General features: G+C 46.4%; 1 protein-coding gene across 10 annotated transcripts in view; it reads right to left on the bottom strand.

The window, feature by feature from the left end:
• The window catches only part of CCDC88B (coiled-coil domain containing 88B), a 948,743-nt gene that overhangs the window by 552,984 nt on the left and 367,967 nt on the right, over positions 1–27,792 (bottom strand). For 9 of the 10 annotated variants that reach the window (XR_011024965.1, XM_068261744.1, XM_068261745.1 and 6 more), the window contains one exon: positions 5,123–5,271. Coding sequence is in view for 9 of the 10 variants with exons in the window: in XM_068261744.1 (XP_068117845.1) it covers positions 5,123–5,271 (149 nt within the window). In the remaining variant the exon portion in view is untranslated. The remainder of the gene's footprint in view (positions 1–5,122; positions 5,272–27,792) is intronic. The other variant, XM_068261741.1, reaches the window with a different exon arrangement.

Raw genomic sequence — 27,792 nt, 5'->3', positions numbered from 1 at the left:
TGTTGAAATGTTGCACTTATTGCGTTTTATTCTCTGCGGAAATATTGCACTCATTGCGATTTATTCTCTGTTGAAATGTTGCACTCATTGCGTTTTATTCTCTGCTGAAATGTTGCACTTATTGCGTTTTATTCTCTGCGGAAACATTGCACACATTGCGATTATTATTCTCTGTTGAAATGTTGCACTCATTGTGATTTATTCTCTGTTGAAATGTTGCACTCATTGTGATTTATTTTCCGGTGAAATGTTGCCCACATTGCGATTATTTTATGGTGAAACATTGCTGCATTGTGATTTGATGATGAAACGCTGCCCCATTACAATTATTTTATAGTGAAACGCTACCCCATTATGATTATTTGGCGCCTATGGGGGGAGGGGGGCATCCAAATTTTCGCAAGGGGGCCCAGTGATTTCTAGTTACGCCCCTGACTACTACCTATACTGGGGATACCTATAGATCTGGCTATCTATACTGGGGACACCTATAGTATGTCTGCATTGGGGACACCTATAGACCTGGCTACTTTATACTGTACTTATACTAATTATTTATATTGCGCCAACATATTATGCAGCGCTGTACAGAGTATGTATTGTTTTGTCACTAACTGTCCCACAGAGGGGCTCACAATCTAATCCCTACCATAGTCATGTGTATGTATGTATGTATCCTAGTCTAGGGCCAATTTTTAGGGGGGGGAAGCCAATTAACTTATCTGTATCGTATGTTATTGGGATGTGGGAGGAAACCAGAGTGTCTGAAGGAAACCCACACAGACACAGGGAGAACATACAAACTCCTTGCAGATGTTGACCTGGCTGGGATTCAAACCGGGAACCCAGCACTGCAAGGCAAGAGCGCTAACCACTACGCCATCATGCTGCCATACTACTGTACTACATTGTACTGCCATCTTCAGCAGTACTTCACAGAGTATGTAGTCATGTCACTGACTATCCTCTGAGGAGCTTACAATCTAATCCTGCCATAGTCTAATGTCCTACCATATTATTATGTATTTATATAGCACTGGCATCTTCTGCAGCACTTTGCAGAGAACATAGTTATGTTACTGACTTTTCTCAGGGGCGCTCACAATCTAATACCTATCACTATTTTGTGCGAGAGAACACTGGCTAATGTGTGGAGTTTTTTTTTGGGGGGGGGGGGGACATTTCCTACTTACTTGTTTAGGGTCACTTTAGTCATACCCGGGGAGAAAACATGGCCCCACCGACTTTGGGTTGCACTCTTACTAGGAAATTTTAATTGGCCACACCCACTGTATTTTATGGACACGCCCACTGCATTCTGTGGCCACGCCCATTTTTTTGCCGCGGCGCGCTTCATGCGCCGCCATAAGGTGTTGGGGGGCGCCATAGGTTTGGGGTGCCTAGGGGAGCCCAAACCCTAAATACAGCCCTGCCCACACCTGGAAATCTTAAGAAGGATTGCTAAGGAACTACATCCCATGTTACACAAGGATCACAGACTGAGAAAGATATTCCCTAAACCTCCCCTCTTGTCATATCGGCAACCACACAATCTGAAACAGATGATTGTCAGGAGTTCTTTGAATAGGCCTCAATGAAACGAAACATCACCCTGCTGACAAAAAAAGGTGTGGGACCTGCAGACACATTTACTCCACTGACAGGTTAACGATACCAGGTTCACAACAGGAGTACAGAGTACAAGGCACATTTTCCTGTGGTTCCACCAATCTGGTATATCTGATCATGTGTGCTAAATGTCCAAATGTTATGTACGTGGGAGAAACTGGACAAACTCTGCGCAAGCGTATGAATGGACAGGCACACTATTAACGATACCAAATCTGAATGCCCAGTTGCTACACACTTGAGTTCCAATGGACACAGCATGTATCATCTTCGTGTCACTGCCCTGAAGGGTGGCTTCAATACGTCAAATGATCGATTAATAGCAGAAACAAAATGTATAAATTGGTTCAAAGCAGTGGATAAGGGATTGAATAAGGACAAAAACTTTTTATATTGGTATGAGGCTGATGATATTTAAACTCTTTCTCAACCTGTATAGTAGTGTAAGACTCGAGGCAGCTGCGGCGAACAGCACCGCCGCCGCTGCTGCCTCCATGCGGCCATCCGCCCGTCCGGCGTCTAGGACGCCGAGGACGGAACGTTCACTCGGGCAGGGGGTCGCCTTAGCGCGCAGGCGCGCGCATAGACGGAGCCTTTATGTGGGGAGGAAGCCCGTCAGCTGACCTGCTGGTCGGCTGACGTCAGAGGAGTCCCACGGTGCCCAGGATTGGCTGATGGTAGGGGGGCGTGCCAGTGGGGTCTCCTCTGCTTCTTAAGCCTCCGGGCTTCATTCAAGCATTGTCTGTTGTCTTGAATACTTGCGTGTTAGCGCTCAGACCATAGGTTAGTTCCCTGGTGTTGATGCTAAGGATTTCACACCTAGACTAGGATATTGCTACCTTGTCATTGTTATTTGTTTAGACTAGTTCCCGGGTGTTGATGCCAAGGACTTCACACCTAGACTAGGATATTGCTTTCTGTATTGATCACCTGTGTATGACTCTTAGCGATTACTCTGACTCTGATCCTGCTTTCTGATCCTGTACCTTCGCCTATCTGCCTACCTGTTGCTGAACCTCTGCCTGATTACTGATTACTCTCTTGTCTCACGATTCTGTACCGATACGTACCTTCCTGTTGCTGAACCTCTGTCTGATTACTCTCTTGTCTCATGATCCTGTACAGATACTTACCTCTCTGTTGCCAAACCTTGCCTGCCTGACCATTCTAGTCTCCAGTGGGCCCTCGCCACTGGAGAGGTGTTAACTACGCCAGCTCCACTGGTGAAGCAGTTCTGCTAGGCTGTAGTCCAGCCTTAATTACCTGCTCATTAGGTAATCTGTCATTATAGTATTTCTGTGTCTTTTAGGCTGCAGTATAGTATGATTCACCCACCCCTCGGGTGTTCTATTGCCTGCAGTACATTCTGAATCACCCGCTCCTCGGGAGATCCAGCCTCTTCAGTATTGTTTCTCCAGCTTGCTGGAGGTTGTACTTTAGTGCACGGTCAGTGTACTGTTTATACCTCACCAGCCCCTCTGGTGAGGTCTCATTAAACCGTTAAAGTTACGGTTGCACCAAATCACTACACACTCTGCTCCTTGTCTGCTATACTAGTATTATTGGTGATTCTGCAGATCACCCATAATCAAGTATAGCGTCAGTATTATTGGTGATTCTGCAGATCACCATATAATCAGGCATCTGAGCTATGACACAAGACCGTTACAAGTAGCAAAAACGTTTCTGTACAGTGTTAGCCAAACAAATTATATAGGTAGAAAAAAAACAACGTTTTGTAAGCAAAACCTGTATAGCTAAACTTGTGAACTCAGAATTTACGATACCTCTGTGTCAGTCCAACTCCCAGGTCTGGGAGCATGGTGTAAACAAGGATCCTTATCTCAGCTAACAACATCTCACCCCAATTAGATGTTCTGTTTCACTTAAGGCATCTTAATGACATGTATTTATACTTGAAAAAATCTGTTTTCCCTTTTGATGTTGCATGTATATAGCTGTCTGTACCATCAGCCTGCAAACAAACAGGATGTAAGCCCGACGAAGGCTGAAAGGCCGAAAGCTTGCTTATTCTTATTCTTTTTAGTTAGCCAATAAATGGTATCATCCTGATTTAAAGGGAACCAGAGATGAACGTTTCACACAAAATAAACATATCAGTTGATAGCTTGTAAAGAATAAATGCTCTACCTGATAATTTCGCCGCTCTGGTGTGCCTTTTTTAGTGTTTTTTATCCATTATTGCTCCAGGAAAAATCAAATATGGCCGCCTGCTCATATCCCTACTGCTTCCGGGTTATGAGTTGTTCTGGATATGCAGTCTATGCTATATGAGACCATGCTGCTATCTAGGCTATATGAGAAAGGCTGCTGTGTGCTTTCATTTTGGTATGATCTGCAGCTGCCTGTAGGAAGTGTCTCTCATAGGAATGAAACTGCAGTCATCATCAGTATCTACAGTATGCAGACAGAGTGCACACAGAGCACACATATCATATTGCATATTGCTCTGAAAACTTGTCTGTTTTAGAGCTTCTCTCTCAGCAGGAGCAGCCCCCCCCCCCCCCATGTCATCACAGCTCTCAGTATGCAAAGCAGGAAATTTGAGCCAGGAGGTAGCAGGCTTGGGCTTGAAAAGACTCTACAGAAGAGTGACTCAGCTATAATGATTCCAGGTCAAACCTAGACTGAGCCAATCGGGGATTCTTATCACAGCTGCTAATAGACTAATTAACCTCTTGACGACCAGCTAACGCCGATTGGCATAAACTGGTCGTCTGCGGGTTTCCATGGAAACGGCCGCTCGCCCGAGCGGCCTTTCCATGTCCGTTCACGGAGGCTGTCTCCGTGAACAGCCAGAGAGCCGCCAATCGCGGCTCGCCGGCAAAATGTAAACACGCGGGGAAGAAATCCCCGCTGTTTACATCATGCCGGATCGCCGGCATATGATAGGCTGAAGCCTATCCTTCAATGCGCAGGACGGATATCCGTCCTGCGCAGCTTGCAGGGGGAGGGAGAGGGATGGAGCGCAGATAATGCTGCGGAGAGGGGCTTTGAAGAGCCCCCCCCCCTGCAAAGCGCAGAGAGCCGGCGGCGATCAGACCCCCCCAGCAGGACATCCCCCTAGTGGGGAAAAAAGGGGGTAAGTCTGATCGCCCTGGCATAATCCGGATCTGTGCTGCGGGCTGGAGAGCCCACACAGCACAGATCAGACAGAAATCCACTGGTCGGCAAGTGGTTAAGCAGATAAGAATGAAAGTAAAAGCAGGGTAGGTGTTTACTGTCATGTTACCACTTATAAATGTAATAAAATACATGAGGGTGCTTCGTCTCTGGTTCTCTTTAAAATGTCTTGCTTTTACTGATGGCTAACACGGTACAATACCCTACTGCTACTATATTACAAAAAATCTGACTAAAATGGACTATAATACAAAACATTAAGGTTTATCTGATGTTAAATTCAATGTATATGTGATTTTGTATGCATTCTTCTCTGAGCTATTCCTATTATAAGCTTTGCTGTACTTACAGTTCCTGACGCACACGCCGCAGTTTGCTTTGTAGATCAGCAATGTACAGAGAGTTATTCTGCCAAGCATTAGGATCAGTCTGTGATACTCCCTGAAATGTGGCATTGCTGGATCTGGTGTGCTGCTCACATCGGATTATGGACAACTGCTGTGAATGGAATATAACAAAACTTCAGATTACTTGTACCTATTAATCTATTTTAGGTTATAAAAATACTTGACATACAGAAGTACACATTGAACATTATCAGGGGCTGATTTTTGAAACAGCTTTTAGGAAAATCAGAGCAATACTGGTGCAAAAGTGTAGCAGATATCCAGAATAAAGATTGTGACTGGTCCATCAGAGCTTCCCTTTTGCATTAGTTTTGCTTCAGTTTGCATTAATATTGATAAATCTGCACTCCTGTGTAATTCTTAGTAATAAGGGGGTGTATGCACCAAACTGTGTTAAAGCAGGAGGATTAGCCATACTATGCCGGGGAAAAAAACGTGTACGTCAAAAAAAGGCATCGGGGAAAAAGGGCGCCTGGTGTAAACTTTATGAGGAAATAACATTTATCCAAAAATAAAACCTATTTTGACGATTACTATAAAGTTTATTCAGATTAAATCTTGAAATAATTTTTATCTGTTCTCATATTGTTGAAACGCTATTTATCGATTGTTGTACTGTTAAAACGCTATTTTATAATTAAAGTATATTAAAAAGGGCGACGGAAAAAAGGATTAAACTTTATAATGATTTTTTTTTGTACAAATTAAATGTTAAAATAACATTTACTTCAGTTTAATAATGAAATTAAAAGTAGAAATGATGGATAGGTAAATTACTATTTACTGTTCTTATGCACTGGTGAACACTTACATTAACGTTTACATGATCATATTAATAAATCATATATATATATAACGATTGGTGAAAACTCACATAAACGCTGTTTAATGCTTTTTGAGAAAACATACATTAACGGTTAACAGTTACAAACTGCAATTAACTTTTAGATGATGTTATTAATAAATCACATTATAAGAATTCAGGATAACTCACATAAACGTTGTTTGATATGTAACGTTTGTAGTAAATCTGAGATAAAGATTTACAGAACAATCGTAAAATGTTTATTACTTTTAAACTCAATATAATATTACCGATCAAACAAGTGTATTAATAATCATTGTAAATGTACAGATAAAAATATATTTTAATTTTTGTACTACTGTAAAGTTGCAAAGTAAGGAAAGTTATCTTAACGCAATCACTTGTGAGTGTATTATCCAAATGCTGGTTGTCATAACATCTCTATTCGAACGGTTAATAATTTAAATAATCAATACTGAATTCAAACAATTGAAATGTAGTCCTTAGGTTGTACTATTTCATACCTGGCATGGTTTATATATTCTCCCATGACTGCTGCTGTGCCTTTTCACTAGTGGATTCATTCTTCGGGTTCTTCTTCTTGATGCCTCATTGCAGCTGACTTGCCCTTAAAGGGGGGTAGGGGGGTCAGGGGAAAATGAGTTGAACTTACCCGGGGCTTCAATTGGTACCACACAGACGTCCTGGGCTCGCGCACCCACTCCGGCCACGCCTCCGGTTCACTTCTGTAATTTCAGACTTTAAAGTCTGTAAAGCACTGCGCCTACGTTGCCGGGTCCTCACTCCCGCTGATGTCACCAGGAGCGGACTGCGCATACACAGACCAAGCTGGACTTGTGCCGTACGCTCCTGTTGCCATTAGCAGGAGGGAGAACATGGCAAGGCAAGCGCATTGGTTTTATGACTTTAAAGTCTGAAATTCCATAAGTGGACAAGAGGCGTGGCCGGAGCATTCGTGAGTGGCTCCGCGGGCACAGGACGTCTGAGGGGGACCATGACAACACCCGGGTAAGTTCAACTCATTTTCCCCTGACCCCCCTACAGTGTCCCTTTAACGTACGCATAGTTTGTTACCTTCATGGACCGTTTTTTCAGCCAACGGACGAAGAATTTGCTCATCTTGTATAACACTTGTGTATGTCATGAGGTGCTAATGGTGTGGCCTACTTTTCTGTTGTTTTGTTAATGCTACTTGCTTATGTATTACATCTGAGTTAATAGTAACAGTGGTCTGTGTTCTGTAAGGAAAACAGCAACCAGGGTTGCGAACCGTCCGTAAAAGTACGGGCAGTCCGTACTACAGACAGGAAATTTCCCCTGTCCGCAGTTGCCCGTACTTAGAAATAGGTGTCCGTCCAAAAAGTAAACAGCCGCGATCTTGTGTGCGCATGTGCACACAGCGGCTACAGGCAGCTTGTTGGGCAGCTCTGTGAGAAGCCTCAGGCTTCACCTTGCTTCTTCCCTCCCGCCCTCCAATCAGCTGTGCCCTTTCAGCTGCTTCTGCCTCTCTCCAGCCAATGAGAGAGAGCGAGAGAAGCAGCAAAGAGAGCCCGCCCCCCACAACTCCCGTCCAGGAAGGACCTAGATTACTGGAAGCTGCAGCACAGCAACTGTCGACAGGAGGAGGAAGCCCCTGAGGGGATGGGAGAACTCCAGCCAGCAGTGAATCAAGACTGGACTGCTGTCAGGCTAGGAGATTCTCTGGAACACGTAGAAGGAATAGGAGGCACCAGCCAGGACTGCACACTACATCCTAAAGGTAAAATGAAAACTCTGGACATTTGAGATTAGCTTGTCAGCCAGACTTTCTGATCTCTCTTATCTCTTGTTCTTTTAGCATACGTCTCTTCCCAGGCCCCCTCCTCCCCTGCTATCTCCTCTCTCCCAAATGGCTTCTTTTATCAGCATGAGATGGCTGCAGTCCTGGTGAGATCTCTGCTGTTTCTACTCTCCTCAATCCACTCTGTCTTCTTGTGCCTATACTTCTTAATCTCCCCCACAATGCCCCCATCTCTCTTATATACCTACAATTTTTCTTTCCCACATTCCTCTCCCTCTTGTCTAATTTTCATGAATATGTCCCTGTGTCTCCCACAAAGTTTCTATTGTTCTCTCTCTCTCTCTCTGACACCTGACATATTCTGCAGCACAATACAGAGTACATAGCAGGGGCGTAACAATAGGCCCTGCAGCGCCTGCGCCCGCGGGGGGGCCATCCATCGCCGCCTTCTCGCTCTAGCGGCTGACGTCACTTCAGGAAGCGGAAGTGACGTCAGCCGCTAGAGCGAGAAGGCGGCGATGGAACGCAAGGAAGAAGGTATGTATCCTGCCGCCGCTGCTGCTCGCTGCCCACACAGGTTCACTAGCTGGAGGGGAGTGCAGAGGGGAGAGCCCCGAGGTGAGGGAGAGGGGTGAACTTCCCCTCTCCCCGCCAAATGTGGGCAAGGCTTTCCCCTCATGCTGCCACCCCTCCAGTACCCAAAAACCGGCCACGAGCGGGCCCGGGGGGGGGGGGGGGGCGCTCTGAAATTCTGCAGGGGGGCCCGGTGGGGCTTAGTTACGCCCCTGGTACATAGTCATGTCACTGACTGCCCTCTGATGAGCTCACAATCTAATCCTACCATAGTCATAGTCTAATGTCCTTCCATATTGTTATTATGTATTTATATAGCACTGACATCTCCTGCAGCACTATACAGAGTACATGGTCATGTCACTGACTATCCTCAGAGGAGCGCACAATCTTATCCTACCATAGTCCTAGTCTGTTTTCACTATAGACTTGTTGTAGGTTCCGATATATATGGGAATTATATTCTATAACATTTATGGAATTGATATGCTACATTAGGATATATTGGAATAGTATGCTATATAGGGGGGTGGTAATGCTATAGGACATATGGAGTTATTATGCTGTAGGATATATAGTGGTGATTTCCTATAGGATATATGTGGTTCATAATGCTCTAAATAGGAAATATGAGGATATGATATATAGGATTAGGCTAAAAAGCCCGCTACTGACTCCGCCCCCTGACTCCACCCCCTGTCCGTCCAAAACTTGGGGTGTCCAGATTTTTCGACCATTTTGTCCAGGAAAAATGAGAAATTGGGTTGGCAACCCTGACAGCAACAAGGATTGGAAAACATGCCACTGACTACAGTAGCTGATGACCCTTTTCATCTGAGAAATGTATTTATTTTCTGTAATGGAGCATCAGGGGGCTCTTGAATGCTGTTACAATTAGTGTGGAATTCTTAGCATACACAAGGTACTTGGTGTACAAGCGCACTTTAATATAAAATACAGAATTTAAACATTGTTAACCTTTTTACATCCTAGCTACAGTATATTCACGTCGTTGCAAGTGGCTCCTGAAAGCCACACGACGTGAATATAAGTTACTTTGATTTAATGAGCACAGCACACGTGCTAGCACGTGCCTGGGCTCATTAACCCCCCTCCCCCTAACCACACTAAATTTACATCCCTTCCCAGGGCTCCGATTCACCCACCCCCCGCCCGATCTCCTGTAATACCCCTCCTTCCTCCATGCTCCAGCACAATGTAGCAATCACTCACCTGCACTTGTTCCTGCGACGATCGCGATCCCCTCCATTCAGTCCCGCTGTCAGCCTCACTTTGCCGAACGGATCGGGTCCCGGCTTGATGACGTCATCAAGCCGGGACCCGATCCGTTCGGCAAAGTGAGGCTGACAGCGGTACTGAATGGAGGGGATCGCGATCGTCGCAGGAACAAGTGCAGGTGAGTGATTGTGACTGCAAGGGGGGTGGCCGTGGGTGGCACCTGCCATGTGGGGGGGGGGGTCTATAATGGGCCCACACCTGGCTATCCATATGGGGGGGGGTATTTTATACACACAGCTGGCTAGCCATGGGGGAGGGGGGTAAAGAGGCCCACACCTGGCTATCTATGGGGGGGGGGTTGATCACAGGGCACACAGCTGGCTATCCATGGGGGGGGGAGATAAAGGGTCCCACCTGACTATCCATGGGGGGGGGAATCACAGTGCCCACACCTGGCTATCCATAGGGAGGGGGAATCAGAGGGCCCACACCTGGCTATCCATGGGGGGGGGGGGGGGGAATTACACAACACACAGCTGGCTATCAATGGGGCAAGGGGGAGGGATAAAGGGGCACTGTCCATGGGGGGGGGGAATTACATGGCGCACAGCTTTCTATCCATGGTGGGGGGAGGGATAAAGGGGCCCACACCTGGCTATCCATGGGGGGGGGGATTCAAGGCACATAGCTGGCTATCTTGGGGGGGATAAAGGGGCACATACCTGGCTATCTGTGGGAGGTGGGGGGGATTTAAAACCACACCTGGATAACTATGGGGGGGAGGGGATAAACAGCCACATCTGGGGGGTTACAGAGGCACACCTGGCTAACTGGGGCTGGGGGAAGGGGTACAGAGGCACATCTGGCCAACTATGGGGGAGGGGGGAATATACAGGAGCACATCTGGCTAATTAGGGGTGGGGGATACAAAAGAGCCACATAAATTGCAGGTAAAGCCAAAGACACAACATTGAAAAAAAGCACCTTTATTTTCAAATAATATATCGTTGCCATACATTGTACTAGGATCATAATTTAAATGTTTTAATAACCAGGACAAACAGGCAAATTTAATGTGTGGGTTTAATCTACAGTAGTGCTTATTATTTTTAAACTATAATGGCTGAAAACTGAGATATAATTGCTTTTTTTAATTTTTCTCCCCTTATTCCCTTTAAAATGCATACACAATAAAATAATTCTTAGCAAAAAGTAAAAACCAATTAAAGCCTAATTGGTGGCGAAAAAAACAAGGTATAGATCATTTATGTGTGATAAGTATTGATAACGTTATTGGCTAATGAATGGCAGGAGTGTGAAATGCAGAAAATTGCTCTGGTTTATAAGGGGGAATAGCCCTGGGACGCGAAGTAGTTAATAGTGGTTACCAAGTACTTTGTAATGGTGCTTGAAAGACTAAAGTAATGTTCCAAATAAGTACCCTTCTTTTGTTGAACTACAGAAATTCCAAATAAGTTATATGTTTCACATAACCCTCTACGTATCGAAATACAGAAAATTGTACTAAAATGCCTGACTTCAATATGGCCACCATGTTCGCCACTCAACCTGAATTTTTGTTTCCTTCACATACACTAATTTGCTATTAACATAAAGTTTATATCACCAATCATGCAATTTGTTTCGATCTTTTATTCATGTACATAGTATACTCAGTACATTTTTAGGTATTTGTGTTGGTCCTCTACCACCAGCCCCTGCCATAAGTTTGTTGAACTGTACCTGCCTATCCTTCTCCATGGTCTAGTTTGTTTTTGAAGTAGTTTACAAGCATTGTCATGGTATTTTGTGGCCTACCTGTGCTTATGCAACCCTGGCCATGTGTGCACTTCTTTGCGTACTCAACTGCATTAGCATACTGCACTACCACAGTATTCTAATGAACATGTTATAGAGAAGAAGGAAACACATGTACCTGCCATTTAAGTATAATTTTAAAATATTAGTTACTGGAGAGTCCGAGCCGCTACAAAGTTATTTAAGTGTACAAAAGTGATGCAGGTGCTCAAGATATTTTTAATGTAGGCCCTATGGTTATCTATAATGTTAAAGGGGAACTGAAGTAAGAGGTATACTTGGCCTGCCATAATAACTTCCTTTTCATCAATACCATTTTCTTGGCTGGCCTTCTGATCCTCTGGCTCTAATACTATGAGCCATAGCCCCTGAACAAGCAGGCAGCAGATCAGGTGTATCTGACATTATTGTCAGATCTGACAAGACTAGCTGCATGCTTGTTTCAGGTGTTATTCAGATACTACTGCAGAGATATAGAGCAGCAGGGCTGCCAGGCAACTGGTATTGATTATAATGAAATAAATATGGCAGCCTCCATATAATTCTTACTTCAGTTACCCTTTAACATCTAGTGTTAAAGGAGTACACGTCTCAAGTTGAAGATGTACTTTTTTAACAATAGTTATTTATCAACGATTACTTATAGGTTTTCTGTAACTCCTACAAGAAAATGTCCACAAATCAAATAAAACTTTTATTGAACTGTAATATAAAGCATTTTTTTATTCAAAGACACATCATACATAAACATTAAAACAGATGTAATACAAATTTTTTTGCTTATTACATACTTACAACATTAGCATTTGCAAGGAGTTATCAGAAGTTAAACAAAGTACTAAAATTGTGCTTTCTCCATTCCCTTGTTGCCAAAGATATACATGTATATCTTAGTTTGCTATCCGCAACCATGTTGGGCTCCATGGAAGTTGTAGAGCTGCATTACTCAATAAAGTGAACCTTAAAGAATACCGCAACATAAATGTGACATTATGGCCTCAATTCACGGAGCATTATCAAACGTTTATCAAACACTTTGTCAAACGTTTGATAATTTACCTCATGGGTAAAATCTCATTTTAAATTCACTAAGGTGTTATATATCTATCGAATGTTTTACCGATAAAACGTTCAACAAATATATAACACCTTAGTGAGCTTTTACCCATGAGGTAAATTATCAAACGTTTGATAAAGTGTTTGATAAACGTTTGATAATGCTCCGTGAATTGAGGCCTATGAGATAAACATGTGTATGTACAGTGCCTAGCACACATATAACTTTGCAGTGTTCCTCTTATTTCTTTCCCTCCCTGCCTGAAAGAGTAAAATATCAGGTATGTAAGTGGCTGACTCAGTCTTGACTCAGACAGGACGTGACTACAGTGTGAGCCTCATTCATACTAAGTTTCAACTATAAAACACTTCACTAGAATAAAATGGCTTCTGAGAGCAAGACTGATGTGAAAAAAGGGGAATTTCTTATCAGTGAGGGTCACACTGTAGTCACTTCCTGTCTGAGTCAGGACTGAGTCAGCCACTTACATACCTGATATTTTACTCTTTCAGGCAGGGAAGGAAAGAAATAAGAGGAACACAGCATAGTTATATGTGTGCTAGGCACTGTACATACACGTTTATCTCATAATGTCACATTTCTGTTGAGGTATCCTTGAAGGCTGAAAAGAAATGATTTAAACTCACCTGTGGCTTTTAGGAGCCCCGAGATCTGAAGGGTGCTTTTGAAGTCACTCCGTGTCCCCCCATTGTCCTGCGGCGGCCACTTCTGGTCCTGCCATCAGGCTCTGTCAGGACGTGGAACGTGAAGTAATTTTAACTCTTTTCTTCTTTCTACCCTTACAGTGAATGGGAAACGCATTTTTTTTTAAAATTAAGCAAATACTTACCTAAGGAGAGGGAAGGCTCTGGGTCGAATAAAGCCTTTCGTCTCCTCTCTCGGTGCTCTGTATCCTGTGCTGGCTCAAGTCCAATTCAATTCCCCACCAAAAGGGTTTTTGGAAATGTTAGTGAGCAGTGTCCTCCCGAAGACGTGTTGCTCCATACTGCACAGGCGTTAGCGTGCAAGAGAGCGAGACTCAGTGGCGTCTCTATAATTGGGCGCAGGAGAGCGGAGCGCACTGGGTGACGTCGAGGAGAGGGTGTCAAAGAGGCCAGCGCATATTCATCTAAAATATACCTGGCTGGACTTTCTGCTGGAACGCACGGAAGTCCGCGCTGCTATTGCAGCCTCTGCTCCGCCTGGGCGCCTCCTCCTCCTGCATAATTGACTAAGTTGCCTGGCCCCTCCTTCGCACGTCATGTGACGTTGGGTCCGACACATCATTGGCAACTTCTGTTAAAATTTCGGCTTGTGGCTTCCTCCTGTGTTGTATGCTAGGAGGAGCCGCTGTGTGCCGGTGCCGGAAGCAGTGGAGTTGGGGACATTGGGGGAGCCTGAGATGGAGCAATGTAGGAAGGAGGAGGGTAAAATAGCAGCAGTAGGGAGCGTGGTACTCGGCGGCCATACGGTGGTAACTTAGTCGTACTGCGCCACTTACGCTAGCAAGCTCTGCCCTACCCGACGGCCGGCCACATGTGTGGTGGGCACACAATTGACTCTGCTGTCTTCTGCATGACAGTGACAAGCTGCGCCGCCGCCAAGTACCATGCTTTCGCTATCTGCCACTTCCTCACTTCCTCAACTATTAAACTGGCAGATTGGGCGGGGGAGAGGCAAAACACTTGTGTGGCACACTGGCACTGTCTGTCAGGAGAGCCTACCCTGGACCTGGCTGGAGATAGCCACTACTATTTGTACTTGGAGCAGAGGGCAGCGAATGATAGGCTGTAAAAATACTGGATCTGTCTCCTGCTCTAAAGCTGCCTATATCTGACCCTACCCTCTCTTTGCTAGTCTCACCCTTCTCCCTCCTACAGCCACAATAAGCACCATAATTTTGTGCCCAGCAACCATAGATATACAGAAATCCACTCTCTGTTCCAGCACCTCACTATCTACAGCAGGGGTCTCAAACTCAATTTACCTGGGGGCTGCAAGAGGCAAAGTCAGGATGAGGCTGGGCCGCATAAGGGATTTCACAAAATTCACACTGAAGCAAACTATTTTCCCTATTTTACCTTATCGTTCACTTCAGTGCTCCCATTACAAGTAATCCGCCGTGTCCCCGCCGCAAAACGAGGGCTGCAGAGCCCCCAAATGACCCGGGGGGCAATCTGCCAGCATTTCCTGGAAGGGGCAGAGCTGCATCGCCGCCTCTCCCCGCCCCTCTCTGTGAAGGAAGAGTGAGAGGGGCGGGCAGAGGCGGTGATGCGCCGTGATTGACGTCAGGAGGGGCAGAGCTGAAGCTGAAAGCTCTGCCCCTTACAGGAAATGCCGGTGGATTGCCCCCCGGGCGATTTGGGGGCTCTGCAGCCCTCGTTTAGCGGTGGGGGATGCGGCAGATTACTTGGGAGCACTGAAGAGAACTATAAGGAGGCTTTGCCGGCGCGGGCCACAAAATATTGTATCGAGGGCCGCAAATGGCCTGCGGGTCGTGAGTTTGAGACCCCTGATCTACAGCATTGTGCAATGGGAAGTTGATTACAAGAAGTACTGCATGTGTCTCTGGCTCTCTCTCCCAATCTCCCGTCTTTATGCCTCTCTTCTCTCTCCCCCCTGTCATTCAGCCTCTCTTCTCTTTTCCTGTCTCTCCCCCCTGTAGTTCAGCCTCTCTTCTCTTGATAGAGCATAGCTTAGCAAAAGTGACCAAGAAATAATCCCCCCCCCCTTATACACTAAGTAACAGAAACACGGACTGCTTCTTGACGTTGGATTATTTTTATTAAGGCCAAAGCAGCCCTTCTTTCTTATTAACATAAATCTGTTGTATAAAACTAGAATTCTTATTCTACAACAATACTGTAAAAACCAATTAGGGCAAGAGCTCCGGGAAGACCATATTGGCATGCAGCCTGCAATCTGCCGGCCCCCGCCGCGTAAACCGGCTCAGGGACAGCTGCATGCCTTATCACCATTTTCTTAGAAGACACCCTTCGTTACCTTCAAACCGAGATGGGAGGAACTTTAATTGCCCCCACCATCCTAAATTGTAACCATTTCCGGAGCCCTACACCCTGCAGCTGCAATGACAACCACCACCACCGAACTTGTAAACAACTCATGCATAACCAATAAATTGGGGAGGGTGGGTGGGAAACGCGTCCTATCTCCTCTATGCACCCCGTGCGTGTGGCCTCTCTCCGCCGACGTCACTTCCTCTTCCGCTCCACCCCTTCAATCCCCGCAATACGCGGGCTCCCGGCCACGGCAAAAAACTCCTCCCCCCTCTCAACATTAACCCCTACACTTACAAGCTAGCTCCTATCATGGGGGCCCTGCACTCTAACGCTACGCTTGGTCGTTACAGGCCATGCTTGATAGAGCATAGCTTAGCAAAAGTGACCAAGAAATAATCCCCCCCCCCTTATACACTAAGTAACAGAAACACGGACTGCTTCTTGACGTTGGATTATTTTTATTAAGGCCAAAGCAGCCCTTCTTTCTTATTAACATAAATCTGTTGTATAAAACTATAATTCTTATTCTACAACAATACTGTAAAAACCAATTAGGGCAAGAGCTCCGGGAAGACCATATTGGCATGCAGCCTGCAATCTGCCGGCCCCCGCCGCGTAAACCGGCTCAGGGACAGCTGCATGCCTTATCACCATTTTCTTAGAAGACACCCTTCGTTACCTTCAAACAGAGATGGGAGGAACTTTAATTGCCCCCACCATCCTAAATTGTAACCATTTCCGGAGCCCTACACCCTGCCAAACCCCACGGGCGTGAAACCTTACGCCCGTGAGGCCCAAATCTGTAGGGCCCTCTGAATCCCATCACTCAAGGCCAGGGTCCATAAATCAATCCCAATGTCATTGAGGTGAACCCCATCCTTATTCAAAAATGACCCAGTGTCGGACTCCAATTCCAAGTGGCGAACTGCCACCCCCCCCCCGTTGTTAATAACAAAACGAGAAATTTCCCTATTAAGTTTTTTTCTGGCCCTGTTGACGCGGTCAACGGACCTGGCGAACCTCCAACTATTTCTGGCTATGACCTCAGACCATACTATCACCGTGGCCGGGAACTCGGACCTGATCGTTATGAAATCACCCTTAATTTCCTTGATGATTTGCCTCGTAGTGCGAGAGGCCAAATCGTTGCCCCCCGCATGAAGAACTAATACATCCGGCGCTTGATCCCAGCTCACGAACTGGCGAAACTCAGGGAGCACTCTGGGCCACATCATTCCCGGCACACCAATCCACCTGATACAAGCCTGGGATCTAGGGAAGCCCAACTGTCTCCCTTCCGGTCGTGCTCTCGCTCTCCTGGCACCTCGTGCCACGTAGGAATGTCCTATAATCCAAACGAGAAGCGGGGGGCCATCTGCAAAAGAAATAAAAGAAAAGAACACCAAAACCAAACCAACCGTCAAATAAACATATTTAAACTAGGTGGGGTCGAACATATGAACGAAATCTGGCAGACTCCCACCGTCCGATCCTTTTAATCAAACCTTCATCTAAGCCCCATCGGGCCGCCTCCGTTGCAGCTCCTATGCGAAAGGAGTGTGATGCATACTCTAACGGGGGAACCCCCACCCTCTTCAGGCCTTTTCCCAGTACTGCTACAAATTGAAATTTAGTCAGGGGGGTCCCGTCCAAATGACAAAGAAATTATGTGCAAAGATTTGGGCGCACCGCCGCAAACTGAGCCAGTGCTCTTACCGGGCAAATAGGGGACCCCGCTATACACTGCAAAGTGATCACCCTCCCTTTCCCTACCTGATCAGTTTTTGACCGGCGTAGAAAGATCTCTACCGATCCTTCTAACACCACAACCTCTTTTTTCAATATTCCTGTCGCTGTCACTTTGTTGGGACTAACCAATTCACTAATGCGAAAGGCCCCAAAGAAGGCTAGCACGAACGCTGCTTTAAATAATACCGCTTCAAATTCTGAACTGCAAATACCCGGTAATACTAAAACAAGAGCATTGAGAAGTTCAAATGTGATAGGACGACGAGCGTCCCTCTTAACCGGGTTTTTTCGAAAACCCCGCAACGCAAGTTTAACTCTGAAATCCTTGGTGATGTCAACTTCCCCCCTTATTTTAAACAAAAACGCCAGCGCGGTCATCTTCTTGGCCATAGCCGGGGGTGATACCCCCGCCGCGCCATTCTCTACCATGAAGTGAAGAAGCTGACACAACTTGTCTGCCCCTGGCGATGACTAGCCCTCCTGAGCCGACAGCTTATCCCACTGTTCCCATACTGACGAATAAGATGACCAAGTTCCATCGGCCAAGGCCTGCGACATCCACTCCTCTATCTTGCAAAGGGGACCTCCCATAATTCCTGTGGGCAACGAATTCCGGATTGCGCTGCTCCAGGGACGAGACTCCTGAACCGTTGCCACTGAAATCGAGAAAGCGCATCTGCTACGTCATTCTCGGTTCCAGGCAGATGAGCCGCATATATAAACATATTTTGCCGTAAGCATAGCAAAACCAAATGTCTCAACAGCCGGATCACCGGTGGGGAAGATGCTGACACCTGATTGATAGCCATGACAACCCCCAAATTATCGCAGTTGAATTTTATTCGCTTGTTAGCCAAGCGAGGACCCCAAATCAAAACCGACACCACTATTGGAAACAATTCAAGGAGTAACAGATTCCGCGTGAACCCTGCCTGTTTCCAATCCTCAGGCCATTCCGCTGCACTCCAATCACCCGCGAAGAACGCCCCGTACCCGTGAGCACCCGATGCATCGGTAAAGAGTTCCAGATCATGATTCTGGATGCTCTCATCCAACCATACCGACCGGCCGTTATACTCGAAAAGAAAGGCCTGCCACATGCGCAGGTCGTCTTTGTGTTCCCTACGAAGGCGCACCCGATGGTGTGGGGAAGAAACCCCGGCGGTTGCCAAGGCTAACTTTCTACAGAGGATTCGGCCCATAGGGATAATCCTGCAGGCAAAATTGAGTTTCCCAAGCAACGACTGCAGCATGCGCAGCGAGATCTTTTTCTGAGACAATGCTACTGCAATGGCTTCTTGTAAATCCTCAATCTTGTCCGGCGGCAACCGACATTCCATTGCTATGGAATCTATTGTAATGCCTAAAAATTTAATTTCAGTCTGGGGCCCCTCCGTTTTGTCCTCCGCTAAAGGAATTCCAAAGCTTGCGCAAATCTGACGCATAGTCGCCAACAGGTACTCGCATGTGGAAGAGTCACCCTTGCCCATAAAAAGGAAGTCGTCCAGGTAGTGTATGACTGAACTACACCCGGACTCTTCCTTCACCACCCATTCTACAAATGAACTAAATTTTTCGAAATAGGAGCAGGAAATGGAGCAGCCCATGGGCAGGCAGCAATCTATGTAGTATTTGTTATTCCAAAAACAGCCCAAAAGGTGGAAACTGTCTTTGTGAACTGGAAGCAAACGGAAGGCTGACTCCACATCGGTCTTCGCCAGTAGGGCACCTTGACCCAGGCGCCTGACCCACCTCACCGCCACGTCAAATGACGTGTAGGCTACTGCCGCATCCCCAGGGTCAATACCATCATTAACGGACCTACCCCTGGGATGAGACAAGTGGTGGATCAGGCGAAAGGAGCCAGGCTCCTTTTTTGGCACAATACCTAGTGGGGAGACTATCAAATCCTCCAACGGAGGAACAATGAATGGCCCGGCCATCCGGCCAAGCCTCACTTCCTTATCCAACTTTGCGGACACAACTTCTGGATGGGCGGTTGCTGATTGTAAATTTCGAAAGGGCGGGGAGGGTCGGAAGGCCCCTGTACTGGGAATCTGAAACCCCTATGCAAACCCCTTACGTAAAAATTCTGCTGCCTCAGTATCTGGGTACCTATTTAGGTGCCGCTCCATCTTTTGCAGCATCACTGGAGTCTTCCCTCTTTCCGGAAGGCTCTCCACTCCTGCCCTTATTCTGCTTATAGCAACGAGACCCTGAATGTCCACCACCGCAGTGGGCACATTCGTGCTTAAAACGGCAGGAACTGCCGAATTTACAGGTGCTGTCATTAAATTTCCAGCACACACCTGGGCGCTTGTGGGCCAGCTGCCCCGAACTACTGTAGTTGCTGCCCCCCCCCCCTGAAAGGACTGGGATCCCTTACTGGCCGGAATCATAAGTTTCATCCAGAGGATAACATCCTTATGATCCCAGCGAATCTCCGGGCGAACAGCTTTTCGTTGGCGAAATTCCTCATCATAGCGGAGCCAAGAATTGCCTCCGTATGATCTATGCGCTTCTGCTATGCTATCCTGGTAGCCAAACAACGCCGAACAACATTCAGGTTGTTTTTTCCCTATTACGCTTGCCATAATGGCGAACGCCTGCGACCAATTCTGGTGGGTGCGCGGAATAAGCCTGTATCGCCTGCGCTCCTCATCTTCCTTCTTGTTCTCGTCAGGCTTTCCCCCGTCAAGGTTAAATTTGGAAAGCTGCAATAAAGAAAAAATTTCTACGTATTCACCCCTCCAAATTTTTTCTTTCACCTCCTTCTTTAAGTGCGTACCCAATGAGGCCTCGAGGCAAAGGTAAAGCTCGCTCTTTGCCGAGTCCGACAACCTCAATGACTCCACCTCGCTACTGCCCGCCACAGCGGGCCCCCCCGGTGACGGATTAGCCGCCACCACTGAAACTGAAGCCGGTACTGCTACCGAGGGCAAAGATGCCCCCAATTGTGCGGGAAGCATTATACTGGGCCCTGTTGACGGGGCTATGCCCGCCGGAGTTACCCAGGCCGTCGTGGGGGATGCCAAATTGCTGGCTCCCCCACCCTGAAGCGCATCCCTAATTCCCAACAATAATGTATTCATAAACGACAGTGCCGGCGTCATGGAGATGTCGCTCTGAGGCGGGGCCACTACCAACCCACCCGGTGGAGTTATTATCGACCCGCTCAAACCCCCAACATTACGATTAACTGGAAGTGAATAAGTAAGGCTTGTCTCACCTGGCTGCGCCGGACGTCCGTCCCGACCAGCCGAAGCCCTGGATCGACCTGGATCCCCTCTGTCGACATCTTCTTCCGATTGGGATGAAGCCTCCTCGTTTGGCGATTCCGTGCCCCGTCCCGAATGACTGGCAGAACTGGGGGTAGCCACGCCACTGTGCCTGCTTGAAGATCTGCTGCTAGACGGTGGTGTCTGGCTCCGCACGCTCTGGTTGCGCGAGCCGCTGCTCCTTCGGCTGCCTGATCTGCTGTCTTGAGGGTTGGCTCTAGCCGTTTTTTGGGCCGACTTGCCTCCTTTTCCTTTGGGCTTTGCCGTTTTCGTGGGGCGTCTGGCCTGCGCCTGGCTAGGCCCAGCTGTGTCCGCATGGACCGCAGCCTGCCCGGGTGAATCCTGAGGCCTGTGCTGGTTGGCAGCCTGCGATGGTTGCGCCGCGTTGCTGAGGGGCGCTGGCGCGGGCTGAGGAGGCTCACCTGCTGCACCCCCATGTGGCACCAGGTGTGCGGCCTCGCCTGATGACCCCGGTCTCTCTGTCCCCTTGTGTGCCTGGCCCTTCCCCTGCTTGGATGGCCGCTTGGAAGAGGGAGCTGGCGGTGCTTGTATGGGGCTCCCTGCTCGCCTGTTGGTGCGCGGTGACGCGGCGGGGCTCAGCCTGTCTGGTGGTCGGGTCGCGCGGGAGCTGCTGCGGGGTGTTGGTCCGCCCGCTGCCATCGTGGACATCTAAATGGCTACCCACTGTGGCCCCCGAGCCTCTGCCTCACTCCTTACCCGCTGGACAAGTTCCTCGATCGGGTCCGCCATGACGCACTTTTCCGCAGAAGAGAGGTGCAAACGCGTCCTATCTCCTCTATGCCCCCGTGCGTCTGGCCTCTCTCCGCCGACGTCACTTCCTCTTCCGCTCCACCCCTTCAATCCCCGCAATACGCGGGCTCCCGGCCACGGCAAAAAACTCCTCCCCCCCCTCTCAACATTAACCCTTACACTTACAAGCTAGCTCCTATCATGGGGGCCCTACACTCTAACGCTACGCTTGGTCGTTACAGGCCATGCTATCCCCTCTCTTTCTGCCTCTCTCCTCTCTCCCTGCCTCTCTTCTCTATCCTGTCTGTATGCCTCTTTTCTCTCACCCCTGTCTTTCTGCCTGTCTTCTCTCTCTCCTGTCCTCCTGGCTCTCTTCCCTCGCTTCTGTCTACTAGTTGGTAAGGGGGGCTGCTAATATTTGGGCACCAGGCTGTGGATGGGGCTGGTAATACTGAGGCACACCTGGCTACTTAAGCTGGGGGGGAGCTAATACTGGGGCACACCAGGTTACCTGTACTAGGATACCTGAACTGGGGGTCAAACTAAGTTTAGGGACATGTATGGCTTGGGGGAGAATAGTTACCCCCTACCTATGCTGGGGGCGACTATTCCAGGCTACCTATATTGGGTGCAACTATACCTGGCATTACCCGCTGTGGCTTACTTAGGACACCACACTCCGTGTGTGTGTGGGGGGGGGGGGGGGGGGCAGGGGGGTGTCATTCAATACCCAGCACCGGGTGTCAAAAACCCTAGGTACGCCACTGGCGAGACTGCGCGGGTACAGAACAGGGCAGCCCTTCTTGAGGAGCACTCGGCCTGTCTGAAGACTTCTGAAGTCTCCTTTGGCTGGGTAAAGCAGTATTTGACTAATTTATTCAAATACTGCTACCGCACGAGCCAGCACTGGAACGAGGGGATCAGGAGACGAGGCGGAAGGCTCTATATGACGCAGAGACTTCCCTCTACTTAGTTACATTTTTGTTTGGATTATGCGGTTCCCATTCACTTTGATGCGACTGGGCGAACAGCCGCATTCTATCTTGTAAACATGGTCCGCGGTGTATTGCAGAATCACATAAGTACTGCACCACCTAATTATGAAAGGTACAACATAACAATGAATCACAGTGGTGCTTCATTCTGGCCGTAGCAAGTACAACCACGAATATAGCCCTTTACTCCGGCGGAGTAAGTGAAGAGTTTGGTGTGGGAGATTTTGGCACCAAGGTTCTGCAGGCAGCGCAAGGTGAATTTTACATTATTGTTTGTGATTGATGATTCCTTTACAGCAGGTATGTCAAACCGGTCCTACGAGGGCCAAGATCCTCACACATTTTTGATACAGCTCAAATGAATTGATGGGTCTGAATCAGGAAATGTGTGGTCCATCAGGTAGAACACATTCCTTTCTTTCTCAGTTCATGCTAAACACTGGCATGGATCTGGTCCTCCAGGCCTGGAGTTCGACACCTGTGCTTTACAACATCAGTATCTTTAACAATAACTAAAATAACACTATGTGCAAACAAACAGAGAGAAACAACAACAATGTAAAATTAGGCTTACATTACTTTTCTCCTATGTTGATGTCACTTTCAGTCATAAATGATTTTTTTTGACAAAGTCCATTTCTCGTTACTTGACTCTGTGTTAAGTTTAAGATATTCACCACAAAGTATTTCAACAAGATGCTGGTTGTGTTTCCTATTCTGGACAGACTCCTTTTCTGTACAATATTTCGGTCAATAGTGGAAAATATCTTGGTTTTGTCTGATCTCGACAACCGACTGTAAGTGACAGTAACATATGATAAAAAAATGTATGGCACCGCAGCTTGGCCGGTCCCTTTTCGTCCATTTGGCTCTTTTCCCAGGCCCTGCTCTTAAATAGTTTGGGGTGAGACTGAGCCCGAGTGACATGTTATTCTTCGGTGAAAGCTCATGTCAGTCATAACCACACTGGACGCTTCTTGTCATCAGAGAGACCGGCGTGGCAGTTAGGTGCAAGCGCAATTGAACCATGCAAGCGCATTACTGTCACGCTGTAGTCAACAATGACGCAATGTATTAGTCGAGGTGCCGACTGGAAAAACTTAAAGTTAGAAGGAGCACGAGACTCATGGTCACTCTCGCCCACAGCCATTTCTGACTTGGCCCGTGGAGAAGAGCAACAATGGGCTCAATTCAATAAGCAGTGAAGACTAGTCGTCAGATGTTTTTTAGTCTACTGGTGGTTTTGTGTAATTTTGTAGACCTGTTTTTAGACCTGGTGTAACATTTAGTAATTACACAATTCACAAAGGCAAACAATGACTAACCACACCCACTTTTTCTGACAGAGATTAGATGAGCGGATTTCTGTCGGTAAACTAATTCAATGTGGTATTTTACATGTGACGATGGAACCTTTTGAATTAATTATGCAGGAGTTGATTGTACCCAGAGTGGAGCTCATCAGAGGAGAAGGATGTCAGTCATAGCTACTAGCTTGTGAAATGCATCTTTTGATCATTTCCCCTGCTTTACCCACCTAATTAACAAATGGTTTAGACCAGGTCAAAAAACAGGTGTAATACATTTGGTAATAGCGAACTCCCCTTTGATGCAACAGACAAACCGATCAGTAGATTAAAAACCATCTGTAAACAAGTCTTAACTGCTTAGTGAATTGAGGCCAATGACTTTGTTGGACCTCCCCACCTACATTGTGCTTTATAAAGCACAGGGTTTGTTCATAATTCTATTTCACTTACTGCTGTGAGTGCCTTCAAACTAAACTTTAATTCAACATTCTCATGCAACAACTCAATAACTGAACAAACTAATAGAACAAACAAATGTAGTGTTGAGTCACTTTAAACCCAATAAAATGTAAATATAACATTATCCATAAAAAAAGAAAATTTTACCTTTGTCAGTACTCTGATTGTACCACAGTGTTTCCTCTCTAAATATTTTTTTCCAAAAAACAGGTGTGTATGTCCAGTGTATGTGCTTGTTGATATTAAAGAAGGATTGGAGGGGAGGTCGGGGCAAAATGAGTTGAACTTACCCTGTGCTTGTAATATCCCCCCCCCCAAGACATCCTGTGCCCGCGGAGCCACTCACCTATGCTCCGGCCACTTATGCTCCGGCCCCACCTCTTGTCCACTCCTGTAATTTCAGACTTTAAAGTAGTAAAACCACTGCGCTTGCGTTGCCGTGTCCTCTCTACTGCTAATGTCACCAGGAGCGTACGGCGCAGGCACAGACCATACAGGGCCTGCGCAGTATGCTCCTGTTGACATCAGCGTGATTGAGGACACAGTGTAATGTCTGATTACGCTGCCTAAAAGCTGCCCTCCATGGCATACGTGTGCAGACATTACTTCCTCATTACGCCCAGGGAAGGGCAGCATAATCAGACATAGGACAGCTCAGACTCTGTGCTTCTGCAGAGCTGCCGTCCAATGGTATTTAATCCACAGCACTTCCGTGCTGTAAATGTGGGCTATTGTATAGGCTGGCTGCAGGGTGTATTGTAATGCACTGATGGTGGCCGATAGTTGGAGGAGATTACAAGACAGGTCGGTAGGTTAATTTGCAGGGCAGACAGCAGTCAGAAGTGCTACATTATCCTATCAGCCGTCTGTCGTCTAGCTGCTGTTCCATCTACAAATTTATACAGTAACTGCACTTTTTTACTTCTGACTGCTGTCTGTCCTGCAAAGTAACCGAATGTCCTGTCCTGTCAGTAATCTCATACAATCAGCCACCTTCAGCGCATTACAATAGACCCTGCAGCCAGCGTATAAAACCCTGCAGGAAGCACAATACAGGAAGCACTATGCAGCCTGTCTTTGGGGCAGCTTAAAATTAATGCATCTGCGCATGTGGTAAGAAATGTCAAATGATCCAGTGTGATTCGAGCTTACAGATGAGAAATAGTGATTTATTTCGAATATTTATAATATAATTAATTGGTTGTCGGATTTTGAAAGTGTTAAAATAATTATTTAACAGAAATAGTATATAAACTTTTAAATAGGTGTGTAGTTAAACATATATGTAAATTTGTAATTTCAATTGAAAAATAGGGTCGAAAAATTAATGAAATACAATTTAAGGTTTATTTGTTTTATAAACGTAATATGAACATGTGCGCCCTTTTTTTCCAGTATGAAAACAGAATAACGATTTATGAATAAAATGTGTAATAAAGGTTATATGAGGCATGTTTTAAATTATTAAATTAATATTTGTTAAAATAAATGTAAAAGAGTACTTAATAACGTTGTAAAACTTAAATGAGGTTTAGTGTATGTATAAAACCTATATTAACACGGGCGCCCTTATTTCCTGTTAGGCGCCAGATAAACGCTAATTAATATGGCTGTCTATGGTGGCGCCCTTTTTGTCCACCAGCCCCATGCGTCCAAATTTCCCAGCTCCGAAAAAAACGCCTTTATAATTAGATAAATACTTGATCTACTTATATAACACATGTATTGTACTGTCCACGGTTTGATTTCAGTGAATTGTATATAGTAAATGATGATAATTCTGTTTCTGGTGGGAACCATGTCTTTTGCCCACTGTTTGAGGCTAAATACTGATGTCATTTTTTCCCTTAACTTTTTTTTCTTTTCTCCTCCAATCGCTGAGTCACCTCAGCCTTGCTTGTAAACACAAGCAAGCAGGGAAATATAGGGAAGAGGAGGAATCTATTGTAGATAAAAAGAACTTCCATCATGCAACTGAATGGCAATAGTTATTAAAGGGCCAGTGCTCCTAAGGTATATGATAACTCCAAACCATAACAGCAGAAAAAGTTTTGAAAGTTTTGAATGCAGGATTAGCATCTTTATCACTTAATACACTCAGACCAGTTGCTGTTGAAATTTGATTTTTATGGTGACAATCCCGCTTTAAGCAAAACAACAAGCATAACGTCTTCCCACAAGATAAGCAGAGCAGGATGCAATACATTACATGCAATGCATTACACTCTTCTCATATCGCATAAGACCTTCTGCATGTAATTCTGCTTAATGCACTTTTGTGCATACACTGTAAGATGCTGTACAATACTGTTCGAGAGAATGTCCCAATTATTGAGAGCTATGAAGGACCTCACCTGGAATTTTTTTTCACAAATCTGTCAAAATCTGTGTTAGTGAGCTCTTCTCCTTTGTTCCCTCAAACGTTGCAACATCTGTGGCATTGTGCTCTGTGATCAAATTGCACATTTCAGAGTGGATTTTTATTGCGGCCAGTCTAATGCCATATTCATGCTGTCTAATCAGAAGCTTGATATGCCACACCCATGAGGTAGGATGCAGGGATCACCATAGCAACCATAGCATTTGCTATCGGGCCTCTGTTGCCCATAGGCACCACAGGGCGCCGCCTGTCCTGCTGCGTGTTTTAGGTTTTTTTTTGCCTTTTTAATATCTAAATCCATGGTCCCACCAACTGCCAGTGTAACACCCTCCCCTGGGCCCACCAGGCACCCCAACTCGGGCCTCCTGGCTGCCACACATTGCAGAGAGACTGGCAGGTGAAATAGGACTATTTTTTCACCTGTTGTCTCTCAGCTGTTGAAAAACGCTGGATTAGATAGATAGGTGCCCCACAGTATAGATTAGATAGGTGCCCTGCAGTATAGAATAGATAGGTGCCTGCAGTATAGATTAGATAGGTGCCTGCAGTATAGATTATAGATAGGTGCCCCCTAGTATAGATTAGATAGGTGCCCTGCAGTATAGATTAGATAGGTGCCTGCAGTATAGATTATAGATAGGTGCCCCCTAGTATAGATTAGATAGGTGCCCTGCAGTATAGATTAGATAGGTGCCTGCAGTATAGATTAGTTAGGTAGGTACCCCACAGTATATATTAGATAGGTGCCTGCAGTATTGATTAGGTAGGGTGGTGCCCTGCAGTACAGATTAGATAGGTGCCCTGCAGTATAGATTAGATAGGTGCCTGCAGTATAGATTAGATAGGTGCCTGCAGTATAGATTATAGATAGGTGCCCCCTAGTATAGATTAGATAGGTGCCCTGCAGTATAGATTAGATAGGTGCCCCGCAGTATAGATTAGATAGGTAAGTGCCCCGCAGTATAGATTAGATAGGTGCCCTGCAGTATAGATTAGATAGGTAGATGCCCTGCAGTATAGATTAGATAGGTGCCCTGCCATATAGATTAGATAGGTGCCTGCAGTATAGATTAGATAGGTGCCCCGCAGTATAGATTAGATAGGTGCCCCGCAGTATAGATTAGATAGGTGCCCTGCATTATAGATTAGATAGGTGCCCTGCCGTATAAATTAGATAGGTGCCTGCAGTATAGATTAGATAGGTAGGTGCCCTGCAGTATACATTAGATAGGTAGGTGCCCCGTTGGATAGATTAGATAGGTGCCCTGCAGTATACATTAGATAGGTAGGTGCCCCGTTGGATAGATTAGATAGGTGCCTGCGGTACAGATTAGATAGGTGCCTGCAGTATAGATTACATAGGTGCCTGCAGTATAGA

The sequence above is a fragment of the Hyperolius riggenbachi genome, chromosome 11 (genome assembly GCF_040937935.1).
Source record: "Hyperolius riggenbachi isolate aHypRig1 chromosome 11, aHypRig1.pri, whole genome shotgun sequence".
Taxonomy (NCBI): domain Eukaryota; kingdom Metazoa; phylum Chordata; class Amphibia; order Anura; family Hyperoliidae; genus Hyperolius; species Hyperolius riggenbachi.
The sequence above is the reverse complement of the archived record's forward strand: the minus strand, read 5'-3'. Positions and strand labels throughout refer to the sequence as shown.